Below are 24,739 nucleotides of genomic sequence, written 5' to 3'. Positions count from 1 at the left end.
ATAATCAATATTTCGTCATATACTAACTTACTGGCAGGTCGTCTAAGAGTCCTCTGACAGCACCCTGCCGTACTCCTACGTAGGACCTCAGTCCCCAAATGTTGCGAAAATGGGCGCCATTCGTCCTTTTGGCGTTTCGCAAGTGCTTCAGTCGGACTTGCAACTCCCGCTCCTAATTCTCCGTTAGTGCCCTGCAAATCTGCTCTAATAACCTAACCCATCTTAGTTGATGGTTGTTTTACAAGAATCGCCAAAACAACGGAAACACACAATATATGTATCTGCCCTCGATCGTAAACATATTGGTCTGGTGACTATAATAATCGGTTCTCGGCCGAAGGTGCCTTACCTCTCACTGGGCAATTCACCTCGAAACTCAACACCCGGAAATCGCAAAAGCCAAGAAACCGAGCCGACACCGATGAGCGCGTCGTTTGTCGGGCTTCTTGTCTTGCTCGTTTTTTTTGTGGATGCTGAGGCTCGCGTGGGTTCCGACCAAAGCGATCTTCGGAAAAGTGCGATTGCGCTGCATGATCTCACCGTTGATAAGGCTACTGTTACGACGCAAAAGCTGTTGAGGATCCAGGATGACGCGCGCACCAGCCATGACGAAGACAGAATTACTGTCTCCGGGCTATCTACCGTTTCGGAGAAGGTCTCATCATCCACTCAGTACCTGGCAAACAAGGTGACCCTGGCGCGGCATAAAGACCCGGACGATGCCTTTAAGGCGTTACGTCTACAATCAACTGGAGTGGCAATCGACAACCCAACATTTCTCCAGTGGATGAAGCACGTAGAGAAGTACAGGGCTAAGAAAGGTTTCTTTGCCTTCAGCGACAGCCGAATGTTCGAGCTGCTGCGAACGACAAATTCAAACGAAGAACCGGTTACACTTTTTGTGGCGCTTCGAAAACTCCCCGGCAAGAAAGACTTCGCTGATCAGATGCAGCGATTTCTATTTGAAAGCTCTGCGCCCTCTCACAAGCTGCTGCATGAGGCGTGGATGAAGTCTGGCGAAAAGCCAAAGAATGTGTTCAATATCTTACATCTTGGCGATGCAGAATGGAAATACAATTCAATGTTTCTGCAGTGGCTTAGATTCCTTGAGGCGTCTCAGGCGGCAGGTATTCCGACCTTGGAACGCACAATTTCCTGATGAAAGAACACCCGATCAAGTTGGACTCGTCCTTTGCGATGCTTTTCCAATGGGTCCAGCAAACCCCGGACCTAAAGAAAGTTGGCGAGAACCTGCATACTTATTTATTCAAGAGTTGGATGGCAAGAAAAGCGAAACCTAAGGTGATCGGGAGTTTGTTGGCAATCCCACATGGAAATTATGTTTTGGCGCTGCCGAAGGATGATCCGTTGTATTTAACGTTGGAAGCCTATATCATCACGCAGCTCAACGGGGCGGGCAGAGAACAATGGAGTCTGTAAAGAATTTGTTTGCGATAAACAAGCCTAAAGCAGCTCTTGCAGTTGCCATGATGTTTTAGCCTGGCAATACCAGCAAGGGATCTGGGCTCCGCTGCAAGTAATGAGCGAGAGTCCAAATTTCAAGCCCTAAACAAAAAGAAAATAAGAAAGCTCGGTTGAATCAGGGTGGAATGGGGGGGGGAGGGGGGAACTTGATAACTGTGCTTTAGATGATTACTTTACGCATTAATTTTCATGTCAGTATCGGGAGTTTGCATCATGCATGAATTTCGTATTTTTGCAGTAAATGCATCTTTTTTGGTTCATTCTCAACCTACAACTCCACACCCAAGATGCACACATAATATGTGGGCATATTACGAAATTCATCAGCCCAGCGTGATCGCGATCCCTGAAATTCGCGTGCTACTGCTTGCATCCTGGGGAAGTTTTGGTGCTTTATGACTAATAACTGTGTTCGCCAGAACTGTGACATCGATCATGCATCGGTCTGATGTCACTCTGCTGGTACTGAGGCGCACATGAACTTTGGTCGAGACAAATTGTTGACGAATGATGCTTCGCTCAAGTCAAGAATGGTTACGACGAAATGTATGCAGGCAACTGAGCGAGCAAGAAAGATTTCAAGACAGAGCGAGATTTGTTTGCCATTGGCAAGCCTGAGAAGCCCTTGCTGCTTCAGCGAAAGCTAATTAATTAATCGCACAACGCAGTTGTTTCGCTTCGCTGTAAAAAATTACAGATATTAGGGCGGTACCTTCGTCGTCCTAGGTGATCTTGCCCTCGTAGCACTCTCTCGTTGTTCGAATGGCATAGATTGGGAAGCATCACGCTTACTGGTTTTGGTCATCGCGGGCGAGAGATCAAGAATTCTCGGTTACCCCTCAAGAAAGGCAGATCGCCAACGAAGTAGCACAGCGCGCACGCATGAGCTTTCGATTGGGGGCATCGGAAAAAGTTGATACCCAAAGCGCCATTGCAAGCTGAGCGCTTCGTGTGACATTTCTCATGTATGATGGAATTTTTATAGGAACTGTATTGCCCTAGCTTTGGTAGTGCGTAGATCTGTTTGATGTGCATTTCCGCCCCACAGTTCTTGTTAGAGAGATCTTGTTGGGACACCCAATATTTTTTTATATTAAATCATGTACAATTCAGACCATGGTGAATCAAAACAAAACCAATGTTGCTCAGTTCGAAATATCTGTGCACCAATGCTGACTGCTATGTCGGGGAGCCACGTAACGATTTGAAATACTACCTATATAAATGACCCTGCATCAGATGGTTCGGATCTTGAGGTTGGCGAGGATATGCGTAGCTTTATGGCAACCCGAAACTATCGCAATGGCTCCAGCCACATTCACTATCGAACAAACTACCACTACGACATGGTGACGCAGCCAATTGCTAGCTTGGGACTTGCAGGAACTAAACCGACTCGGCATTTACCAGCACAAATTGTATTTAATACACCAAAGTACGATATTTTCGCGACGATACCAACGTTCGATGACTACAATGCCTTTTCTCTAGAGCCGTGTAGCCGAATACACTTCTCGGTATGCTCAAGTATAATTTGGCTACGCGTGTGAGCTATTGAAATCGTGCCGATCCTGAAGTAGATGCTGCAGCGCGGGCTTCGAGACTGTAAACTCAGCCGCGTGCTTGCTGGCACTGCACTTATTTTGGGATGCATTTAGCAAAAATCCATATAACATAGAATTTTACACAAAGACAACACACTGTATATAATGGATTAAACCATACTACGTAACTTTCTGCTCGCCTTCTTCAATATCGGGAACGTTCCCGATATTGAAGAAGGTATTCTCTTGGTCATGACATCTTGTCATATTGTCGTCGGTAATTCGCTACAGCTTCATGGCGGCTGCAAGTGCTTCTTCAGGTTTGCCCGTCGCAAACAAATCTCTCACAACCTTCATTGTCTTCTGTCCACCCCGTTCAGCTGCGAAGTAGATGGTATAGGCCTCAATCGCCTTGAAAAGGCCGTCATGCTTTGGCAGCTGGAAAACATGATTTCCCCATGGGATAGCCAAGAAACTCGCCATAGCCTCTGGTTTCGATCTCTGGTCATCCAGCTCCGGAAGAGATGAGTTTGTAAGTTCTCGCCAACACTCTTCAGATCCGGCGATTGCACAACCCATTGAAAAGTGATGACAAGGACGAGTCCAACTTGATCGGGTGTTCTTTCATCAGGAAATTGTGCGTTCCAAGGTCAGAATACCTGCCGCCTGAGACGCCTCAAGGAATCTAAGCCACTGCAGAAACATTGAATTGTATTTCCATTCTGCATCGCCAAGATGTAAGATATTGAACACATCCTTTGGTTTTTCACCAGCTTTTAGCCACGCCTCATTCAACAGCTTGTGAGAGAGCACAGGGCTTTCAAATAGAAATCGCTGCATCTGATCAGCGAAGGTCTTTTTGCCGGGGACTTTTCGAAGCGCCACAAAAAGTGTCACCAGTTCATCGTCTGAAATCGTCGTCCGTAACAGCTCAAACATTCGATGGTCGGTGTACGAGTAGAAACCTTTCTTGGCCCTGTATGTTGCTACGTGTTGCATCCGCTGGAGAAATATTGGGTCGTCGATCTTCACTGCCGATGCGTGCAAACGGAATGCCTTAAAAACCTCTTCCGGGTCTTTTCCAGCACCTGGACAAACGTTTTCTTCTTCAGGTATTGTACAGGTGACGACAACTTCTCCAATACTGTCGATAGCCCGGGAACATTCACCCTGCCTTCGTCGTTATTGATGGCCGCCTCATCATGAGACCTCAGGTGTCTTGTCATCGAAACCATAGCTTCGTCACGAGTAGGAAAATGGGCCATGCTGCCCTCAACTCCCGTGAAGAACAAGACAAAGCATCAATTAGCGCCACAAACGGGAAATTCATGCTCGTTGTCAGCTTGATTGTCCCGGTTTGGACACTTTCCAGGAGTAGGAGATACGAAGCGAGTGGCGATGTGAAAGGCATGCCAATACTACCTGTAGGCCCAAGCTACGTGTAGGTACGTTATTCGGTATGCAGACAAATAACTCGGTGTTGTATTTCTGCACTGTGGGTTCACTCCACGCATGCCAGCCACTCATTTAAACGGCAGCGATGCGGCACAAACGCTAACATGATAATGGAGGTACACGCTTACGGGGTTGATTATGGAGACGCTTGGCGGCCCGGAACAGAGCTGGTGTAGTTGGCGAAAACCACGCTTAAGTATCATGCAGTTAGTTCAGCTGTCCACCATTCACAATATACGAGACTCTACCCGTTGGTGGTCTGGAGTTCGACCGTGATCCTATTTGGTACGGGAGCTGGCTGTCGTGGGCGAAGTGGCAGCAACGGTTGAGCAAGATGGTCACTTTGGTTGTGGCTGCGTTGGTATAGTGAATGCAAGTGTATCACTGCATTCGAGTATGCAAACTGCATGTGACAGTTAGTTGAGGTTCAAGTGCAGAAAGGAGGAGAGAGTGAAGGTTGTGAGTTTAAGGCTGTGGACATGGGGAGCAAGGAAGGCCGAAGAAGATTGGGGACGAGGCGTCACCCTGAAGCTCAAGGTCGCTCCCTGCTACATGAAGTAGCCTGTAGTGTCTACTGGGGCCAAGAGGGGTTTTCACCTTGGGGGTTCCCCTCAGTGCAACACAACACCACTGACTGATAAATAAAGACCTCACTTTGCAAATTACCAACTCAAGCGCAAACCTTCTTCGCTGCCTATCTGTCTACAGCTACTGGAGTCTAGTGCTACGCAGAAGGAGTCGCTGCGCGTAACCAAGGAAGAGTGTCTCCTAGGTTATGAGCCCAAAGCACAACTAGGCTTCAACGTAAAGTATCTTTCTTGAAGAAGCTTTCTGGTGGAGAGTTGAGTGAAGATGTCCGGTGTAGGACAGCAAGGAGGAAGCAGTGGTGGGGCAGTTGGTGGCAGACATTCTGCTGGTGGTGGTGGTCAAGGTACTGTCGGTGTACAACAAGCTGTTGGAGTGCAGCAAGGCGCCGTAGGCGTCCATGCAGGCGGCACTCGAACGAAGCTTCGGGGGACTAACAAGCCACCGCAGTACACGGAAGATGGCGGATTTGATTTGTTCAAGGCACAACTACGCTCATACCTAACACAGCGAGAGTGCTGGGGTATTGTTAGTGGTTGTATCCAGCCTGACCCTAATGATGCAGCCCGACAGCAGATCTACGACGATAAGAATACGTTTGTGTGTGATGCGTTGCTGCGAGGTCTCCTGCAGAAAGACTCGCGGAAGGTGTGCAAGTTTGAGTCTGGCTTTGAAATGTGGCGGGCCTTCGAGGCCGACAAGACCAAGCGAGCCTTCTCGAGTGTGATTCGATTGCGACGCGAGCTGTACACGAGCACATTCACTCTCGGCGGTAATATGGAGCAGTGGTTGGATAATGTGGAGGACATTCGGCGCCAGTTGGAGAACATGAATGAGCTGATACCTGACAAAGAGATGGTGAACATCATACTCCAAGGGGTGGAAGAGACTCACCGCAATGTCGTGAGAATCTTCAACCAGAAGCAACCGGGCGGCCAACCGGTTACCTTGGACGTTGTACTCAACACATTGCGTGGGGAGGCGGAGACGGACAAGGCCCATGAACACAATAAAGAGGATCCTTCTACTGCTGGTGCGACGAAGATAATGTCTGCCCAAAAGCAACCATATCAGCAGCGGCTTTCGGAAAGAATCGGAAGCGAGGCAACGGCGACCAACCTGGCAACAACAAAAGGCTAAGACCAGTAACAAGAAGTGCTGGTTCTGCAAAAAGAAGGGTCATCTTCGCCACGAGTGTTATGGCTATTTGGCACAGCAAAAGAAGAAAGGTGAAGATTCTTTTACTCCTGCATCAGCTAGTGGCGATGGTGGATCAATGAAGATGGTACAGGTGGTCAACGATCACCCTGTTGAACGGATTGGTATGGTGGCAGAGGTAAAGGATGCCGTGGCAATGCCAATGTCGTACGGACCCTGGATGATGGACTCGGGAGCTGCAACTCATGTGTGTACTGAAGAGCGTGCTTTCTTATCTTTCAATCAAGATGACACGCATTTTCAAGACTGGGAAGGTGGTATCAGCAAAGGGAAACCTTTTGGCAAAGTGGTGATTCGCGCCAAGGTCGGGAATAATGAGTCGAATGCTGCTCCACTGATCCAGTTGAAGCATTCGCGCTTCGCACCCAAAGGAACTACCAATATCTTGTGTCAATACAAGTTGGAACAAGACGGCTGGGTGCCTTCATTTACTGATGAAGCCGACCCGGACAAGCGGAACATGATCCTTACCAAAGGTGGAGATCGACTATTACTTGAGCGTCGCGGTGCACATTTCTGGCTAATGGCCCAGATTGTTGAACCAGTCGAAGCGAGATTGTGCATGGTGGTGCCAGTAACCACGGAGGACAGAATTCTAAGATGGCACATGCGCTTTGCTCACCTCAACGGACCTGCACTGAAGAAGATGGCTGAACTACTCATGGTGGAAGGGCTAACAAGAGTGACAGCGAGTGACTTCAACAAGCCAATTAAGTGTCATGCGTGTCGTCTTGCAAAGCAGAAGCGCATGGCTTATCGACGTCATCAAGGGAAGCGTCAAAAAGACGTTGGTGCTCGACTGATGTCCGACGTATGCTATGTTGGGATCGAAACACCAGGAAAGGCCAAGTACTTCCAGCTCGTACATGATGAGGCTTCGAGGTTCACATGGGCATTTCTGTTACAGGCGAAAAGTCAAGCGTCCGCCAATGTAATACAAGTAGTGCGAAAGGTGGAGAAACGCTACCCAGTGAGGACGTTTTCGTGCGACCAAGGAGGTGAGTTTATCAACACGGTACTAGTCAACTTCTTGCATGATCATGGCATTGAACTCCTGACTACGAACGCATATACCCCCGAGGAAAACTGTCTTGTTGAGAAGATGAACGGGAAGCTAATGGCAAAAGTGCGGGCCATACACGAAGCAAGTGGACTACCGTTCTGTCTGTGGGGCGAAATCCTGATGTACGTCGTGACAGTGGACAACATGAGTGGAACGAAAGCGCTAAAGAACAAGACGCCGTATGAGATGTATGAGGGCAAAAAGCCAGACGTGAAGCATTTGTTCGTGTGTGGATGTACCGGATACTGCTTCATCCTGTAACGGGGTTACACGTACAAGTGGCTGCAAGCCACTTGTGAATTTAACAGATAGGTTATCTGTTAAACGTTTTGGATACTTCCTCACATTGGTGTAAGACACACCGATGGATACATTGAAGTGGACCACCACAGTGAGTGGTCCACACACACCCAAAAGATCCTATTGGTAGAAAGCAGCATCTTTCTACCAATCAGAGACATGCATATTAGCGGGGCTCTGACAGCCAGCCGCTGCCAACCCTTTCATAGATGATAAACAGTTTTTAGCAGGTTTTAGAGGAAGATCAATTTACAAACAATACAGTTCTCATTTTACCTAATCTAAGTCACTTGGAATCCTTTTGTTACTTAACTTATATTTGTGTATTCAAATATAATTAACCTAAGTAATTACTAAGTACTTACGCTTCCTCATACACGTTGCGCAACGTGTAAGCTAAAGTAGTGAGTCAAGTTAGACCCACTACACCTGGTAGCACTTTGTAGTCCGTCCAACGACCGACTGCTTGACGTTCGTACGCGGCGTACGAACGCGGAGCCGAGAACCACATGAGCACGGAGGTGCCCATGGAGAGCTCCAACACGCCTGCAACGCATGTTGCACGCGCTGACTGCCCCACCTGTCTGACCCAGAGTGGGAGGCCCTCCAACGACTGTCAACAGTCATTGGAGAAGCGGCGATAGCTACAATGCTGCGTACGCTATCGCCGACGGAGCAACATGGTGTTGCTCTGGGCTTCATCATGAAGGAGCAGCGTGATGCTGCTTCCTCAGTGACGGCGTCGTCAGGGACGACACCGCGTGCTCAACCATTAAAGTTGAGCGTAAGCAATTATGTGGGAAGAGAGGGCGAGCCTCTCCTCCGATGGCTTGTCGAACTCGACACAGCCATAGCGGCTCGACGCATCGTCGACCCGCTGTCGAAGGTCGCGTTCGCCATGTCCTGCCTTGGCGGACGCGCAAGGAGTTGGGCGTATGGACGCCGACTCTCCGATCCTACGTGCTTCAGCACGTACGAAGTGTTCAAAGAGGAGCTCAAACAAGCGTTTGAGCCCCCGCAAACGAGTTCCGGTCGAGGGCGGAGTTCCTCGACCTTCAGCAGGGTAAGCATGACGTCCATGCTTACGCGCAGCGCGCACGATATTTGGTATCAAATATCGTGACTAACTCCGATTGACGAGGCGACCAAGGTCGTCACGTTCATGAAGGGGCTTAGAGATGGGCCTGTGAAGACCTATCTCTTCCGAGAGTACCCGAGTACTCTCGAAGCTGCAATCACTCTTGCCATGCAAGAAGAGTTTAGCCTGCGGCAGGCTAAACTCCATGTAAACGTACCGAGGCCGCAACCGCGCCCGGTAGCGAGGACGGGAGGTCCGGAGCCAATGGACCTCTCGAGCGCAACAACTGCTGGTTACCAGCAGCAGGGAGGTAACGTGCGATGCTTCCGTTGCGGAAGGATCGGTCACTTTGCACGGGAGTGCACAGCTCCCATGCCCCCTGGAGGTGGCCGTCGTGGCGATGCTAGGCATCGCCGCGGACCAACAAAAACGCGAACATCCAGTAGGCGCGGGGCGCCCTACTGGTAATGCAGTCGCGCGTGCCGACATCGGGCACGCGACACTGAGGACTGCAGCCCCAGTGAGACCAGCTCTCACTGCAAGAAACAAGATGACAGGCCAAACCTAGTCATCTTGAGGTTTACTCGAAGAGAGCGAGTGACTCTCTTCGAGCATTGGTAGACTCAGGCGCGTCGAACAACTTTGTTCGACTACGAAGCCTGTCAAGACTTGACTTCGAGGAGGTAGATACACCTCGAAGTCTTCTGAGGTACGACTGGCAACAGGTGCCATCGTGAAGACCGAGAAGCGCGTCCTGAACGTGCGCTTCTCGTACAAACAACGAGTGTTTGTCGAACACTTTATCGTCCTGGACCTGGACGATAAATTCGACGTAGTAATGGGCATGCCGTGGCTTGCACGGCATGATCCGGTAATAGACTGGAAGAAGCGCACGCTCGTGCGCTTCGGACGCGATAGCGGAACAGAGAGCGATGGCCCTGTTACCGCAGCGCGCGCACCAGCAGGTGCGCGCGGCTCACCAGTCGAGACAGCGCTTTATGCTGCTGTCCCGGAGTGCCCAGGAAGTGCGCGAGGGCGCGCACAAGTGAGACCCACGTCGGCAATGCTGCCGACGTCGGAAGAAAAAAGATGTGTTGGTTCCGGGAACCAACACCCACGTTCAAGCGTGTAGGGACAGTCCCTGACCCGAAGCGGTCAGGTCGACAACGACGCGTCGGCTCCGGGAGCCGACGCACCCTCGGTCATGAGGGGCTCCGCCAATGATTGGCGTCGAGGTGACGAAGGCGTGTCAACTCCGGGAGTTGACGCTGCAAACAGTGCGGACGGTTGCAAACGTACCGCACTGACGCAATTACATGCTGTCGTGCAGCCGGGCTGCACGACGAAGCGCTCATGCGATCAAGCCGGGCTTGATATCGCGCGCCCGCAGACAGGGTCTGCCGGCGAAGGACATTACCGTGCAGCCGGGCTGCACGAAGGAAAATGCGGTCAAGCCGGGCTTGATACCGCGCGCCCGCGGACAGGGTCCGCCGGCGAACGACTGTCCACGGCCGGGCCTGGACAAGAAGAACAACTGTGCGGAGCCGGGCTCCGCACAACAAGAAGACGGCGCAAGCGGAAAACGCTGCGCAAGTCTCGGTCCGGGACCGAGACGCAACAAGAGCAGTCTGCTGGGCAGACTGCGGCGGTGACGCCGAATGTCAAGACGCTAAGCGTCTTGACGCGCACCGATACTGGATTCCAGTATCGTGACATGGAACTCGCTAGTCCTCCGACGACGGCGTCGGAGTTGACTTCGCTTCCAGCCATGAGCTGGAATCGCTTCACGCGCGACTTGCACGATGGACGCATCGAGCAAGTCTGCGTTCTTCGGACAGCGAAAGAACGACGAGCGAGAGCGAAGAGCTGAGGCAGCTCTTCATGGGAAGTACCACTGAGAGTGAAGACACTCTCAGTGCGAAGACGAAGCGAGAGCGCTTCGAGGAACAAGGTTGGGACTCGCTGAAGTCGAGTCCCTATTACAATTGTTGAGGGAGTACAAAGACGTACTCCCGGAAGACATTCCTGCGGAGCTTCCGCAGGATAAGGGCATTCAGCACGAGATTGATCTCGTGCCGGGCACGAAGTACTGTGTCACGCGGCAGTGGCCACTGCCGCGAGAGCAAGTGAAAGCGATCGACGACTTCTTTGAAAGTCGTCGTAAAGCAGGACAAGTGCGGGAATCAAAGTCCCCGCACAGTGCTCCGACGTTCTGTGTCAAGAAGCCACAGGGCGGATGGCGCATCGTTCATGCCTACAACAAGCTGAACGATGCGACGGTACCGGCGCAGACGCCGATACCACGAAAAGATGTTATCATCGATTCGATGGCCGGGAGCACCGTTTACAGTGCTCTCGACTTGCGAGATGGATTTTATCAAATCCTAATGCGTGAGAGCGATATCCCTCTCACGGCAGTGAGCACGCCAAGCGGCATGCTCTGGGAATGGCTAGTAATGCCACAGGGGCTTAAAATGCCCCTGCGACTTTCAACAGGTGCGTGACGCACTTGTTGCGCTCGGTGCGCGACTTCGCACCGAGCTACTTCGATGATGTATTCATCCACAGCCGGGCTGTGGACGGGAAGACCGACGTAGAGATGCACAGGGTGCATCTCCGACAGCTACTTGAGCTTATGCGAAAGCATAAGCTCTACGCGAACCTGAAGAAGTGTATCTTCGGGGCGAGCGAGATACCCGTCCTCGGGTGTCTCGTAGGGAAGAATGGTGTCCGCCCTGACCCAGAAAAGGTCAGAGTGATTAACGAATGGCCAACGCCTTCAAGTGTCAAGGAACTGAGGCAGTTCCTTGGCCACGTACTTGTGCAAGTACGTGGAGGACTATGCGGGCAAGATCCGCCCGCTGTCACAGCTTCTTAAGAAAGAAGCTGTGTGGAATTAGACACCCGATTGCCAAAGGCATTCGATACAGTCAAGCGGGGCTTGACTGAGGCGCCGATCTTGGCAGTGGCTGACCAAGATCGCCCATTTCACGTAGTGTGTGACGCATCCGATTTCGCGATCGGATGCGCGTTAGCAGCACGATCACGAGGGCCGTGATCGTGTCGTCTACCAATCGCGTCAGCTGAAGCCAGCTGAGCGCAACTATCCGGTGCATGACAAGGAACTCCTTGCCATGAAGTATGCACTCGCAAAGTTCCGAGTGTATTTGCTTGGAAGTAGACCATTTGTGGTCTACACCGACCATGCTTCACTGCGCACCGCAGTGAAGTCGCCACATTTCACAAAGAATGGCGAGATGGCTCTCATTCTTTGCGGAGTATAACTTCCGGGTCGAATACAAACCCGGAAGATTGAACGTGGTGGCCGACGCGTTATCACGTCGGCCAGACTATGCAGAAGCTGTTGACGTCAATGCCATTGACGCCATGCGATCGAGCAAACCCACATCATCTCTGTTGGATGATGTGAAGGCCGCGTACGCGCACGACGCGGACGCGAAGCTCTGCTGGCCTATGGCACAGCGCCTTCTGACAAGTCCCGTCAGAAGCTGCCCAAGCACCTTCGAGCGCGTGCACACCGCTTTCGTGTGCACGACGGACTGCTACTCTACAACGCAGTCGACGACAACGCGGATCGCGTTGTCGTGCCAAATGACCATGACCTGCGACTCAGGATCATGTACGAGTATCATGATGCCCCGACTGCGGGACATCTCGGACGTGAGAAGACTTACGTCCTTCTCACGCGCGACTTCTACTGGCACCACCAGTATAGAGTGGGTGCGCAAGTACATCCGTGCTTGCGAGGTATGCCAACGCGTGAAGCCTGCGCCATTCGCGCAGGCTCCACTGTAATCACTACCGACTCCGTCGGAGTGTTGGAAGTCCATGTCTTTGGACTTCATCTTTGGTCTTCCCCGGACAGCGGAGGGAACACCGGTGTTGTGGTCTTTGTAGACCGTTTCAGCAAGATGGTACATCTTGCTGCGGTGCCAGCAGAGGTGACCGCGAAGCAGACAGCCCGTCTGCTCGTCGACATGGTGTTCAAACACCATGGCATGCCGTCCGACATCGTGTCGGACAGAGACCCGCGCTTCACAGCGCATCTGTGGCAAGAAGTGTTTACACTTCTTGGGAGCCAGCTTTCCATGTCGACTGCGGATCATCCGCAGACGGACGGTCAAACCGAGCGCGTGAATCGCGTGCTCGTCGATATGTTAAAGAGCTACGCTCACTCGTTCCAATACTGGAGCGAGTGTTTATCGATGGCAGAGTTTGCCATCAATAACTCAGTGCATGCCTCGACCGGGCATACACCGTTCTACGTGAATGCCATGCGGCATCCACGCCTCCCGAGTTTACTCGGAGTGATGGCTCCCACTTTAAGTGGGGGAGGATCTACGACTGCAATACAGCAGCCGCAGAAAACCGCTGACACTTGCACAGTGTCAGCTGCAACAATGGACAAACCACATGAGTCTGCGCAGGGCGCAGACTCCCCCAACAACATGGCCAACGACCACGGGTCTGCGCAGGGCGCAGACACCGCGAAGAAGCACGCAGAGGCCGGGCCTCTAGCGGAGAGCGAGCTGAATGACTTCAGCTCGGATGCAATCAGTTTCATCACCAAAAGACAAGCCGTAATTCGATTTGTCCAAGACACAATAGCAGCTTCTGTTGACCAACAGAAGCTGAACGCAGACAATGCGGGCAGAGGCAACACAAATGAATTCAAAGTTGGTTCATTAGTTTTGTTAGCTACGCAAAACCTGCCTAAACATGCAGTTTCGGACTTCGGAGCAAGTAAGCTTGCTCCGCGCTTCATCGGGCCGTTCACTGTGTTGGCACGGCACGGCAACGCATACACGCTAGACATACCGTCTAGCATGCGCCTCCATCCGACCTTTTACGTCGGACGGCTGAAGCCATACCGGCAGCACGAGCCATCTAGCTCGGCTGACCCGAAGCCTCGGCAGGAGCCGAGGCAGCAGCGGAGGACTTGGCCTCGGCGACGAGCAACCTCTCCTCCAGCGCGCGGACGCGCTGGAGCAACCCCTTCATCTGGGTCCCCAGCTCGACCTGGATATTCGAGGCGGTCTGCGAGACCGCCGCGACTTGGGCCTTCTGGTTCGCCAGCTCCTGCTTCAGGGCGGCGAACTCAGCGCCCTGCAGACGCTCCACGACGGTCACCCGGTCGTGGAGAGGCGCATACTGATCAGCCCGGGGCTGATCATACCCGGGCGTGTTCCCACCCCGCCACCGCCGATCCGTGACGCCCGCGGCTCAACCCGCTGGATTGTTGAGCGGATTGTTGACCACAGTATCCCGAAAACGAACCCTCAAGGGGCTCGTTTTCGTATTCGTTGGAGAGGATTTCCTCCCCATCGAGATACATGGGAGCCGCGGAACGTCTTGCTGGAGGACGTTCCGGAAATGGTGAGGGCGTACGAAGAGCAGTACGCGCTGGCACAGCGGAGTAGAGCGAGCGCTGCGATCATCGCCAGCGCCCGAACCCTCACGTGCTAAGAACTTAGCACGGAGCTCTTGAGACTCTCGGGCACACGGAACGACGTGTACCCGTTCAGGTCGCGGTCGCTCAAGCGGACCGCGCCTGAAAGCACTTCGTGCACTGAAAGCCCTCGGGCACAGCGCACGGCACATTTGCCTCCTCAGCAGCAACATGAAGTTGCTCCAGTTTTCCACGCTTCGAGTACGTCTCGAAGCGATCACGCGCTTGCTTAATCCGATCACGGTAAGCACTCGGCCTCTTGTTGAAGTTCTCAACAAAGGCGTTCCAGCTTTGACAAAGTGCCTGCCATTCGGGCACTTTGCTGCGAGAAGAGGTCTTCTTGCTTTGAAACCATCGGAGCTCATGAAAGAGTCCGATGTAGTATCGCGCCTTTGATGCGTTTCCGCATCAAAGTGCAGCTCGGCAGCCACAGCGTCATCTTTGATGGCGCTGCATACGTACAGCGGCACCTCATTCGGAGGTACCGAGTTCCCAAACCGGTCCGCGATCTCGGACGCGGACGGCATCCATGGATCGCGCGCTGCAGGCGCAGCGCGCGGAGAGCCTTGAGCTTTAACATCACGCGCTGCAGCAGCAGCGCGCGGAGTACTGAGAGCCCCAGCTGAAGCGAGTGGGGTATCACTCTCAGTACGCGAACGCTTCGAACTCGAAGCGTCCGATTCGTCCCCCTTCACGCGGGCGAATGTTCTTGGCATGAGGGTCGAGCGATTCGCTCGACACTGATTCTTGCGCTTAGAGGGCGAGTCCTCCTCGCCCTCCATGTCTTCATCGTCGTCGTCGAAGTCGACGACGTCACCGTACTTCGCCTTCTGGCGTTCGAGTAGTCGTCGATGGAGAGATGACTCCCCATCGACTTTGCGGACTTCTTCTGAGGCGCGCTCATCGTTGAATGAGCGCGGATTTCTTCTCCAAACGCGGAGAATTGACGAATGGTCAATTCCAAAGATTGACGTGCGGAGACCCCGCGCGTCTAACCTTAAGGGGGGATGGTGTAACGGGGTTACACGTACAAGTGGCTGCAAGCCACTTGTGAATTTAACAGATAGGTTATCTGTTAAACGTTTTGGATACTTCCTCACATTGGTGTAAGACACACCGATGGATACATTGAAGTGGACCACCACAGTGAGTGGTCCACACACACTAAAGATCCTATTGGTAGAAAGCAGCATCTTTCTACCAATCAGAGACATGCATATTAGCGGGGCTCTGACAGCCAGCCGCTGCCAACCCTTTCATAGATGATAAACAGTTTTTAGCAGGTTTTAGAGGAAGATCAATTTACAAACAATACAGTTCTCATTTTACCTAATCTAAGTCACTTGGAATCCTTTTGTTACTTAACTTATATTTGTGTATTCAAATATAATTAACCTAAGTAATTACTAAGTACTTACGCTTCCTCATACACGTTGCGCAACGTGTAAGCTAAAGTAGTGAGTCAAGTTAGACCCACTACACATCCCTTCTGTGAAGCGATCGCATAAGCTTCAACGTCGTTCACGCCCGGTGTTAATGCTAGGATTTTCGCTGTACACCAATGGCTTCCGGATGCTGGACTTGGATACAGGTGACATGGTGGTCAGCCGAAATGTGGAGTTGGATGAGAGCAAGTCGGTACACCCTGACTACGTGCAAAAACTTATCGACAGGCGCTATTTCAGCAAGCGGATTCAATTGCCTACGGAGATTCCTTACGTTCCCATTCCTATAAATCCTACTGCGTATCATCCTTCCGCAATTGAGGGGGGGGGGGATTTGGAGGAAAAGCACCTTGCTTCGGACGCCTCAGAAAATATGCATATGGACGCATACAGTGATGACTCTATGGATGAAGACGATGACGTGGAAATGGAGGAAGCTGGTTTTAGTGGGAGCACAAACACGACCGACGATGATAATGGAAATGAAGTACGTGTTGAGTTTTCAAGCACTGTTGGCACTACAGGGCCAAGTGCCCTGAGTGGACCAGCATCAACTTCTACTGCCTCGCCAGCCGGACGAAATGATACCCACCAGCGTCGACGGGCTCCAGTGTCAACGAGACGTTCGACGCGTCAACGGAAACCGAATTCGCGGTACAGCCCACACACATTCGTGATGGCTGCGACTCTGATGCAGTGTATGATGATTGGGGTGGTCAATGAGATATTAAACCCGACAAGTGTACATGATGCAATGGCTTCGCCTCACGCTGCGGACTGGAAAGAAGCTATGGACAAGGAGTACAACTCACAGATGCGGAACGGAACATGGGTACTAGTGCCAAGGCCAAAGTCAACGAAATTCAACCCCATCAACATATTGAAGTGTCTATGGGTGCTGGTGGTGAAGAGGAACGAGAAGGGTTTCGTGGAAAGGTTAAAGGCAAGATTGGCAGTGAAAGGATTTATGCAGAAATATGGGATTGATTATCTTGCAACCTATTCTCCTGTAGTACGTATCGAGTCCGTGAGGCTGGTGATGATTCTTGCGCTCAAGTATTGCTTGGATCTGAGACACATTGACTTCGTGACAGCTTTCTTAAATGGTGAGCTGACGGATTTGAACATCTACATGGAGCAACCAGATGGTTACGACGACGGAACGGGACGAGTGTGCAAGCTACTCAAGGGTCTGTACGGCCTCAAGCAGGCTTCTAGAATCTGGAGTGATATGCTAAAGAAATTTCTTCTGGAGCTAGGATTTAAGCAGTGCGCGTTTGATGTCGGTGTATTCTGGAGAATGGGCGTGAAAGGGGCGGTCTTTCTCACGGTGTACGTGGATGACATCGTCATTGCCGCCAAGCCTGACGACTACAAGATTGTGATCAAGCAGTTGGCTGCGAAGTTTGAGGTGAAAGATCTCGGTCGGGTGAAGCACCTTTTGGGCATGGAAGTGTCATATGAGCCTGGTCGTATGATTACGATGGTTCAGACAGCATACATTGAACGCATGGCGAAGCGATTCAAACTGGCTGATGCTCGTCCAGCTTCGTCCCCTCAGATGCACCATGACCCAACTATACCCGTAGAGAACGACTTGACAAAGATCAATGATCCGAGACTTCCCTATCGTGAGATCGTGGGCTCACTGCAATACCTGGTTGCATGCACGCGCCCAGACTTGGCGAATGCCGTGCGCAACCTGGGACGGTATGCAAATGCCTATACTCGTGAGAATTATCGTGCAGCACAACGAGTTGTGCGATATGCACTGACTACGAAGGACTATGGTTTGGTTTACCGTGCCCAAGAGGGACCGTTGCAGCTGGAGGCATTTGCAGATGCTGACCATGCACGCTGCCCGGAGACCAGCAAGTCCGTGACCGGCTTCGTCATTAAGTTCAATGGTTGTGCTTTTGACTGGAGAAGCAAGAAGCAGAATAATGTGACGACGCATACGTGCAGCTCGGAGCTGTTTGCTGTCTATGCGTGCACGGAAGTGGTGCTGTGGACACAAGACATGCTGAAGGATTTGGGCGTCAAGCAGACGATTGAAACAACCCTCTTCTGTGACAACCAAAGCACTCTGAAAGCGATCGAGAATAATGGCAACTCAGACCGCTTGCGAAACTATGCCAAAGTGATTCGATACATTGCAGAGCACGTGGATGCAGGAAGGCTGAAGATGTTGTATGTTCCAACAACGAATAATCTGGCTGACATTTTCACGAAGGCTATGGGGCCTACGCGTTTCAATGAACTACGAGATGGCCTCAGTGTGGAGAATACAAAGGCATCCTGGGTGGCAGTGCCGAGTGAAACGCAAGCGTTGGCGGTGATGACGGACGATGTCATGGACATTGACATGTAGCCGTTCCTGTCCTCGCCGTAACGGCCTCAGGTGGGCGAATGATTGCATTCACATTTTCATGAACACCACTACCAAGTGAAGTGGGAGTACGAGACTCTACCCGTTGGTGGTCTGGAGTTCGACCGTGATCCTATTTGGTACGGGAGCTGGCTGTCGTGGGCGAAGTGGCAGCAACGGTTGAGCAAGATGGTCACTTTGGTTGTGGCTGCGTTGGTATAGTGAATGCAAGTGTATCACTGCATTCGAGTATGCAAACTGCATGTGACAGTTAGTTGAGGTTCAAGTGCAGAAAGGAGGAGAGAGTGAAGGTTGTGAGTTTAAGGCTGTGGACATGGGGAGCAAGGAAGGCCGAAGAAGATTGGGGACGAGGCGTCACCCTGAAGCTCAAGGTCGCTCCCTGCTACATGAAGTAGCCTGTAGTGTCTACTGGGGCCAAGAGGGGTTTTCACCTTGGGGGTTCCCCTCAGTGCAACACAACACCACTGACTGATAAATAAAGACCTCACTTTGCAAATTACCAACTCAAGCGCAAACCTTCTTCGCTGCCTATCTGTCTACAGCTACTGGAGTCTAGTGCTACGCAGAAGGAGTCGCTGCGCGTAACCAAGGAAGAGTGTCTCCTACAATAAGTTTCAATCTTACTGTCAATTCGTCGGAATTTCCGACGGATTGACATGAAAAAAAGGCAACTTGTATGAAATGCAGCCATCTTCTCCAGCCCCGTGAAACTTGATGGCTTCACACATCCCGCGGGATTTCAAACCCACGGGAATCAATCATACAAATACCAAGTGTTCTATTCCCGCGCCGACAGCACTTGACTCCAACGGGCCATTCGACGCTGAAGCCAAGATGGCCAGCGCCACCAAGAAGCGCGTGTCGTACTTCTACCACCGTAGGGCGCCCTCCCTCCTCCCGCACCTTGTTCTCCCCCACGCTCTGACCTCGTTCTACCTCGTTCTACCCGCAGCCGAGGAGGGCCACTTCTACTATGGACCGGGCCACCCCATGAAGCCGCACCGCATGAAGCTGGCGCACCACTTGGTGGTCAACTACGACCTGTACCGCAAGATGGACATCTTCGTACGGGCCTTATACAAACTTCAAGTCAAAAGTAGAACGGTAGGCTAATTTTACCTCGTTCTACCTTGGTTCTACCTTGGTTCTACCTACCACCAGGAGCCGCACATCGCGTCGGCCGAGGAGATCAAGACCTTCCACGCCCCAGACTACATCGACTTCCTGCAGAGGATCAGCCCCAGCAACCAGAAGGACCTGGCCACGGAGCTACAGAAGTGTACGTAGAATGCTCTCCTTGTATTTTTATTTATTGATTGGGGGGATTGCTCATAGTTTTTTTTTTGTGGTTGGGCAGACAACCTGGGCGAGCTGACGGACTGCCCCGTGTTCGATGGCATCTTCGACTTCTGCCAGATTTATTCTGGCGGCACGCTGGATGCTGTGAGTCGCCTGAACCACGGTCAGTGCGACATCGCCATCAACTGGGCGGGAGGACTGCACCACGCCAAGAAGTCGGAGGGATCGGGCTTCTGCTACGTGAACGACATCGTGCTGGGCATCCTGGAGCTGCTCAAGTACCACCCGCGCGTGCTGTACATCGACATTGACGTGCACCATGGCGACGGCGTGGAGGAGGCTTTTTACGTCACGGACCGAGTCATGACCGTGTCGTTCCACAAGTACGGCGACTTCTTCCCCGGCACAGGAGACATCAAGGTACTGCGCGAGGTGGTGATGCAGATGTGTGGGGAAGGAGCTCACAGTGTGTTTTACAGGATATCGGCACGAAGAATGGCAAGTACTACGCGGTCAACTTCCCGTTGCTGAGCGGCATGAACGATGAGAGTTACGAGAGTGTGTTCAAGCCGGTGATTCAGAAGGTCATGGAGACTTTTGCTCCATCTGCTGTGGTGCTGCAGTGCGGTGCCGACTCGCTGACTGGCGATCGGCTTGGCTGTTTCAACGTCACCACACGAGGTACACCTACTTCGATGTTGCTGTGAACGTTCAATTCGGAGCTAAGTTTGTTTATGTGCGTCCATCCAGGTCACGGCGAATGTGTGAAGTTCGTGAAGAGCTTCGGCCTGCCGATGCTCGTCCTCGGCGGAGGTGGCTATACGATCCGCAACGTCTCGAGAGCATGGGCGTATGAGACGTCTATCCTGCTCGACGAGGAGGTATCCAACAATATTCCGTACAATGACTACTTCGAGTTCTACGCCCCGAATTTCAAGCTGCACCTTGAGCCGGACCCAGATCTTGAGAATGCCAATTCTAGGGAGTACTTGGATGAGTGCAAGTACGTTATCGCTCCTGCATTACCGTCTGACAATGCGCCTAGCAGACGCATCACTAACCTTGGTGCGTTCTCTTGTGTTCAAACAGGACCAAAATCTTTGAGAATCTTCGTGCATTAACTGGAGCTCCGAGCGTTCAAATGAGCCAAGCGCCTCCCACGCACATGCTGCGCGAAGAGGATGAAGACGCAGCGGATCCGGACTCGCGGACCGACAACGACGGCAAGCGGCAGCACGAGGCCGAGTTTTATAGAGACGACAAGGACCAGCGAGGAAACGACGACGATGACGCCAACGCCAGCGCTAGTGCAGCCAACGGTTCCGCCCAGGAAGGAGAGGACAACACGGCACCGGACGTCATCCCCATGGATGTGGATTAGACAGCAAGGCGAGACGAGAAGAACGTGCGGACTGGTCTCTTGTGGGCAGCCTCGCTTCCTCGCTTGTGCATTTTTTTCCTCTCTTTTTTAATACCATTTGAGCCGAGAACGCCTTGACGTGCACCACTTCTCTATTTCTGCTGCAGCTGCTGCAGTTTGCGCTGCTTGTCCCTCTCCGCCTTCTCGATCTCGAAGCGTTTGAGGTCCAGGCGCTGCAAGAACTCCTGCTTCTCAATGTACCTATAAATTACCGTACACCCACCACACCGTCAGCACAACCCACAAACAGGCAGAGCAGCGCAGCGCACCCGTCCTTGGTGTACTGCGTGAGCTCGTCCTCGATGCCCTCCTTCTCCTTGAACTTGTCCCAGTCCAGCGACGTCTTCTCCATGGTCGACACCTTCTTGGGCTCGTCCAGCGCCTGCAGCGCCTTGTCCAGCCCCGTCCTGCCCTTGGCAGCCTGAGCTGCAGCTGCAGCTGCATCTACAGCTGCACTGGCACTGGTGGAGACGCTGAACTCTTGGCCGGCGAACTTGACGACGCGCTCCACCTTCTGCCTGGCTGCGGACGCCTGGGCCAAGTCCGCGCGCGACTTGTGCTCGTCCACGCTCAGAATGGGCATGGAGAACTCGATGAGCTTCCTCTTCTTCTTCTTCTTCTTCTTCTTCTCCTTCTTCTCGTCGTTGCGCCGCGTCGTCTTCTTGGTGAGGCCACTCAGCAGCTTGGCCGTCTTGGCTTCAGCCGCCTTGGACACGGCGGTGGACGCGTTCAGGTCGTCCCAGAGCGCGTCCAAGTGCGTGGCGCTGTGACTGTGCGGGTCGGCAGTGACGTCGGCGGCGTCGAGGGCTTCGTCGTCGTCTTCTTCCTCGTCGGCTGTGGATGGAGAAATTTAGGGCGGAAAGATGGCTACATTCTGGGGTGGAGGCATACCTTCCGGGACGTAGTCGCCGTCGTCTTCGTCCGAGGAGCTCCCCATGGTTTTTTTGTGTGTATTGGTTTGATTTTAGTTGTGGGACGCCCAACGGTTTTTTTTTGTATGGGCGTTTGTATGGACAAGGAAGGACTTCACGCTGCGGTTTGCTGCTTGCTGTCGAAGCAAATGGCTACACCGACGAGGATCAGCAGCATGCCCGTGTAGGTGGCTACAGCAGCGGATAAGAGAGAGTGGTGGTGAGGTGGCGGGCAAAATGGGTGGATGGATATAGGTTTTCGGGCCCACGTACACATCGGGCGCGGCGGCTTCTCGCCCAGCAGGCGACTCGTGACGGCCGTGAAGACGAACGACAGCGAGTTGCAAATGGGCACGGCGTTCGACACGTCTGCAGCAGAAGAGATGTAGCCATCTTTAATTAAGTGGCTTTGACATGCTTTCATGACGAGAGAGATGCAAGCCGCACCTGTCGCGCCCAGGAGGAACACGTAGGCGACCGACCCGCTCTGGTTCAACGCGAACGGCAGCAGGAACTGCAGCAAATGGAAGACCAAGGTATCAGCTCCACCACCAATTCGAACGTCAAAACAAAACAAAAAACTCGAGGGCGGTATCATAGCGCTCTTCAGCACCTGCCAGTTCTTCAATAGACTCAGTAGCTGCTTGACGATCTCCTTGAGGCTGTTGTCCTTGCGGATGTACATGCGGTCGGCATTGCTCCCTGTCCAGCACGTAAGTGCACCGACCCGTGAGCCTCCACATACCCACCCACCCACCTGCAACCCATTAACGTCGACCGCCACCTCGCTTCAGCAGGGGGTTCGTGCACCCCCAGAGCGCCCCCACGAACAGGAAGGACAGCAGCGTCGTCAGCGCCGAGCTCATGGTATTGTACACGATGTGGCGATCGCAGAGATGTAGCCATGTTAAAGCGCCACAAATACGGATCCAGGGATGCCGTAAATAATTTGAATATGGGAAACACGGCATAAATAACTTTTGAGTGACGTGACGATGGCGACGGAGGTGCTGGCCAAGTGGCAGGTGCAGTCGGACAACTACGGCAACCTCTACTTCTACAACGCCATCACGGGCGAGTCGGTGTGGGAATTGCCTGAGGAGGAAAACGACGAACAGGCAGAAGAAGTTGAAGTTGAAGTGGCAAACCTCACCAAGAATCAGCACGATGACAGTTCAGTCGCGATACCACGAGAGCAATTCAGTGTTTACACTATCGCAGTCGGCGTGGCTGATACCGTGGTGAAAATCGTGGAACGTATTGAGGAAAATGCTGAAAAGTTACTAAAAAGGCCCAAAGTTCGACGCAAATTCATGTCGCCCGCGGCGGAGACGAGGTTTCTCAAGAATGCAGCGAAAGATGAGAAGAAGAAGAAGCGCTTGCATGACCGCACCGTCGCGGCGTATGTGAATGTATTAGTCCCCAAAATTGAGACTGTGGGCGGAGAAGGCGGCAAAAAGCGACGTGAAGTAGGCAGTCTGTTCACAGCGGAAGAATCGAGGAGGTGGCAGCAGGAGCGCGAACTAGAACGTGACGCAAAGCGGAGGGCGACGCGAAGAGCTAGAAGACAGCACCAGGCAAAAGTCGACTCGTTGCACAGGCACCAGCAAATGCTGATTTCGTTTCGTTCGGACTTGATGAAGTATCTGCTCGGGAAGATTCTGTGCAGTACTGAGCTGCAGAGACAACGGATTCTCCTACTCACGACGCCCCAAATGCTCGCAGAGATGATGGAGCGTAAAAGGGAGATAAGGATGAAACTGGAGCCTGAAATTGCAGAGAAGATGGCTGCGGAGGAGAGACTCGCGAAGCAGAAGTACGAGAAGAATTTGCGAAAGGTGTTTACTGCAATTGATGAGACCGGAGCGGGCAAGCTGCACTTACTACAAATTTTGTTTGGGGTCTTCTCGAAAGAGTAAGCAAGGTTCTAAACGCGGTAATTGTCTTCCTGTTTTCTAATGTTGTTTCTGCCGTTGTTGTTTTTAATGTAGGAGACCTCAGAAGTACGCAGCCAAAGTGCGAGGACTTGCCGAGCTACTCAGTTCAACGGAGCTGCAGCGATTCTTGATCGACTTTGTATCGCAATCGAGCAGAAAGAATGTCGAAGGACCTCGGTTGATCACTGCAACTGAGTTTCGCGAGTTTGTTAGCATCATAGAGGAAGTGCTAGATCATTACGCAGGAGTGAAAGCTGCCGTCGAAGACGCTGAAAATGATATCGAAGCGACATTAGCCGCAGCCGCATCTTCCGGAGCTGGAGGTGTAAGTCTTGCGCGTGCGCGCATGGGAGTCATGTCAGCAAAGAAAATAAAACGCGAACTTGCAGCTCTGAAAGAACACGAGCTTGGACTTCAAGCGATTCAAGAACGGGAAAAGTGGCGGGGTTATGGCCCCAGAGGAGATAGCCTGGTGGCGCCGAAAGAGGAATGGGAGAAGAATCACCACCATCGATTCATTCGTTTGGGTAAGAGTCTCCCTGTGTTTTGCTGCCTTTGTCGAAGAAGGAAGTGGGAGCTGTGGAGAAGAGAACAGGAGGAGCTTGAAAGCGAGTTTCGCAGTCGTTGGCCAACATTACACGCAGTACGAGTAAAAGATGAAGAACTCTTGTGTGTTCAGGAGAGAGACCGACAGAACGGCGTACATGTCGAAGAAATATCAGCAAAACAAGAGCTGGACGTATCCCCAACCAGCGAGGTCCGGCCCGCAACATACGAGTTCACAGCGTTCCGAGGTCGTGGGGACAGCATTTCTATCGTCGTTCGGGAAACTTTGATTGCTCTCGTGATGCTCGTGGAAGCTACCGCGGCGGAAAACTTAGTCGAGCTCAGCAAACCTAAACGGCGAGTTCACAAGAAACACGCACCGAGGTCTCCTAGCAAACGATCAAAAGAACCACCAACTAACGAGGTGTTGGAGCGAGTAAAAGTATTCGAGAACGAAGAGCATGAGCGGAGGTCGATGTACACGGAAGAGCTTCACATGGCTATCATGCTGGAGCGCAATCGACGGAGCATTGAACGCCCGCTTCTGCGTATTCAAGACGGCGCCCATGACGCTTTGATCGGGCTGATCTATCA

At 52.3% G+C, this 24,739-nt stretch overlaps 4 protein-coding genes across 4 annotated transcripts; 2 read left to right on the top strand and 2 right to left on the bottom strand.

The window, feature by feature from the left end:
- Positions 1-18,866: 18,866 nt before the first annotated feature.
- On the top strand, positions 18,867-20,712 carry IUM83_15659 (Histone deacetylase; the record flags this gene model as incomplete). The annotated part of the gene is made up of 7 exons (XM_067940493.1): positions 18,867-18,909; positions 18,985-19,097; positions 19,194-19,311; positions 19,390-19,751; positions 19,811-20,012; positions 20,082-20,334; positions 20,421-20,712. 7 exons carry the CDS (start codon positions 18,867-18,869, stop codon positions 20,710-20,712), a joined length of 1,383 nt encoding a protein of 460 aa, XP_067790671.1.
- Positions 20,713-20,843: 131 nt separating this feature from the next.
- IUM83_15658 (Uncharacterized protein family UPF0546) lies at positions 20,844-21,688 on the bottom strand (the record flags this gene model as incomplete). The annotated part of the gene is made up of 3 exons (XM_067940492.1): positions 20,844-20,952; positions 21,021-21,585; positions 21,643-21,688. 3 exons carry the CDS (start codon positions 21,686-21,688, stop codon positions 20,844-20,846), a joined length of 720 nt encoding a protein of 239 aa, XP_067790672.1.
- Positions 21,689-21,777: 89 nt separating this feature from the next.
- IUM83_15657 (Uncharacterized protein family UPF0546) lies at positions 21,778-22,528 on the bottom strand (the record flags this gene model as incomplete). Its single annotated transcript, XM_067940491.1, has 5 exons — positions 21,778-21,854; positions 21,936-22,031; positions 22,110-22,176; positions 22,276-22,364; positions 22,447-22,528. 5 exons carry the CDS (start codon positions 22,526-22,528, stop codon positions 21,778-21,780), a joined length of 411 nt encoding a protein of 136 aa, XP_067790676.1.
- Positions 22,529-22,657: 129 nt separating this feature from the next.
- IUM83_15656 (AGC/PKC protein kinase) lies at positions 22,658-23,581 on the top strand (the record flags this gene model as incomplete). Its single annotated transcript, XM_067940490.1, has 1 exon — positions 22,658-23,581. The coding sequence occupies one exon, from the start codon at positions 22,658-22,660 to the stop codon at positions 23,579-23,581; it is 924 nt and encodes a 307-aa protein (XP_067790634.1).
- Between the last annotated feature and the right edge of the window lie 1,158 nt (positions 23,582-24,739).

Source organism: Phytophthora cinnamomi (genome assembly GCF_018691715.1).
Source record: "Phytophthora cinnamomi strain GKB4 chromosome Unknown Contig45, whole genome shotgun sequence".
Lineage (NCBI taxonomy): Eukaryota > Oomycota > Peronosporomycetes > Peronosporales > Peronosporaceae > Phytophthora > Phytophthora cinnamomi.
Note: the sequence above shows the minus strand (reverse complement) of the source record. Positions and strands in the feature narration are given on the sequence as shown.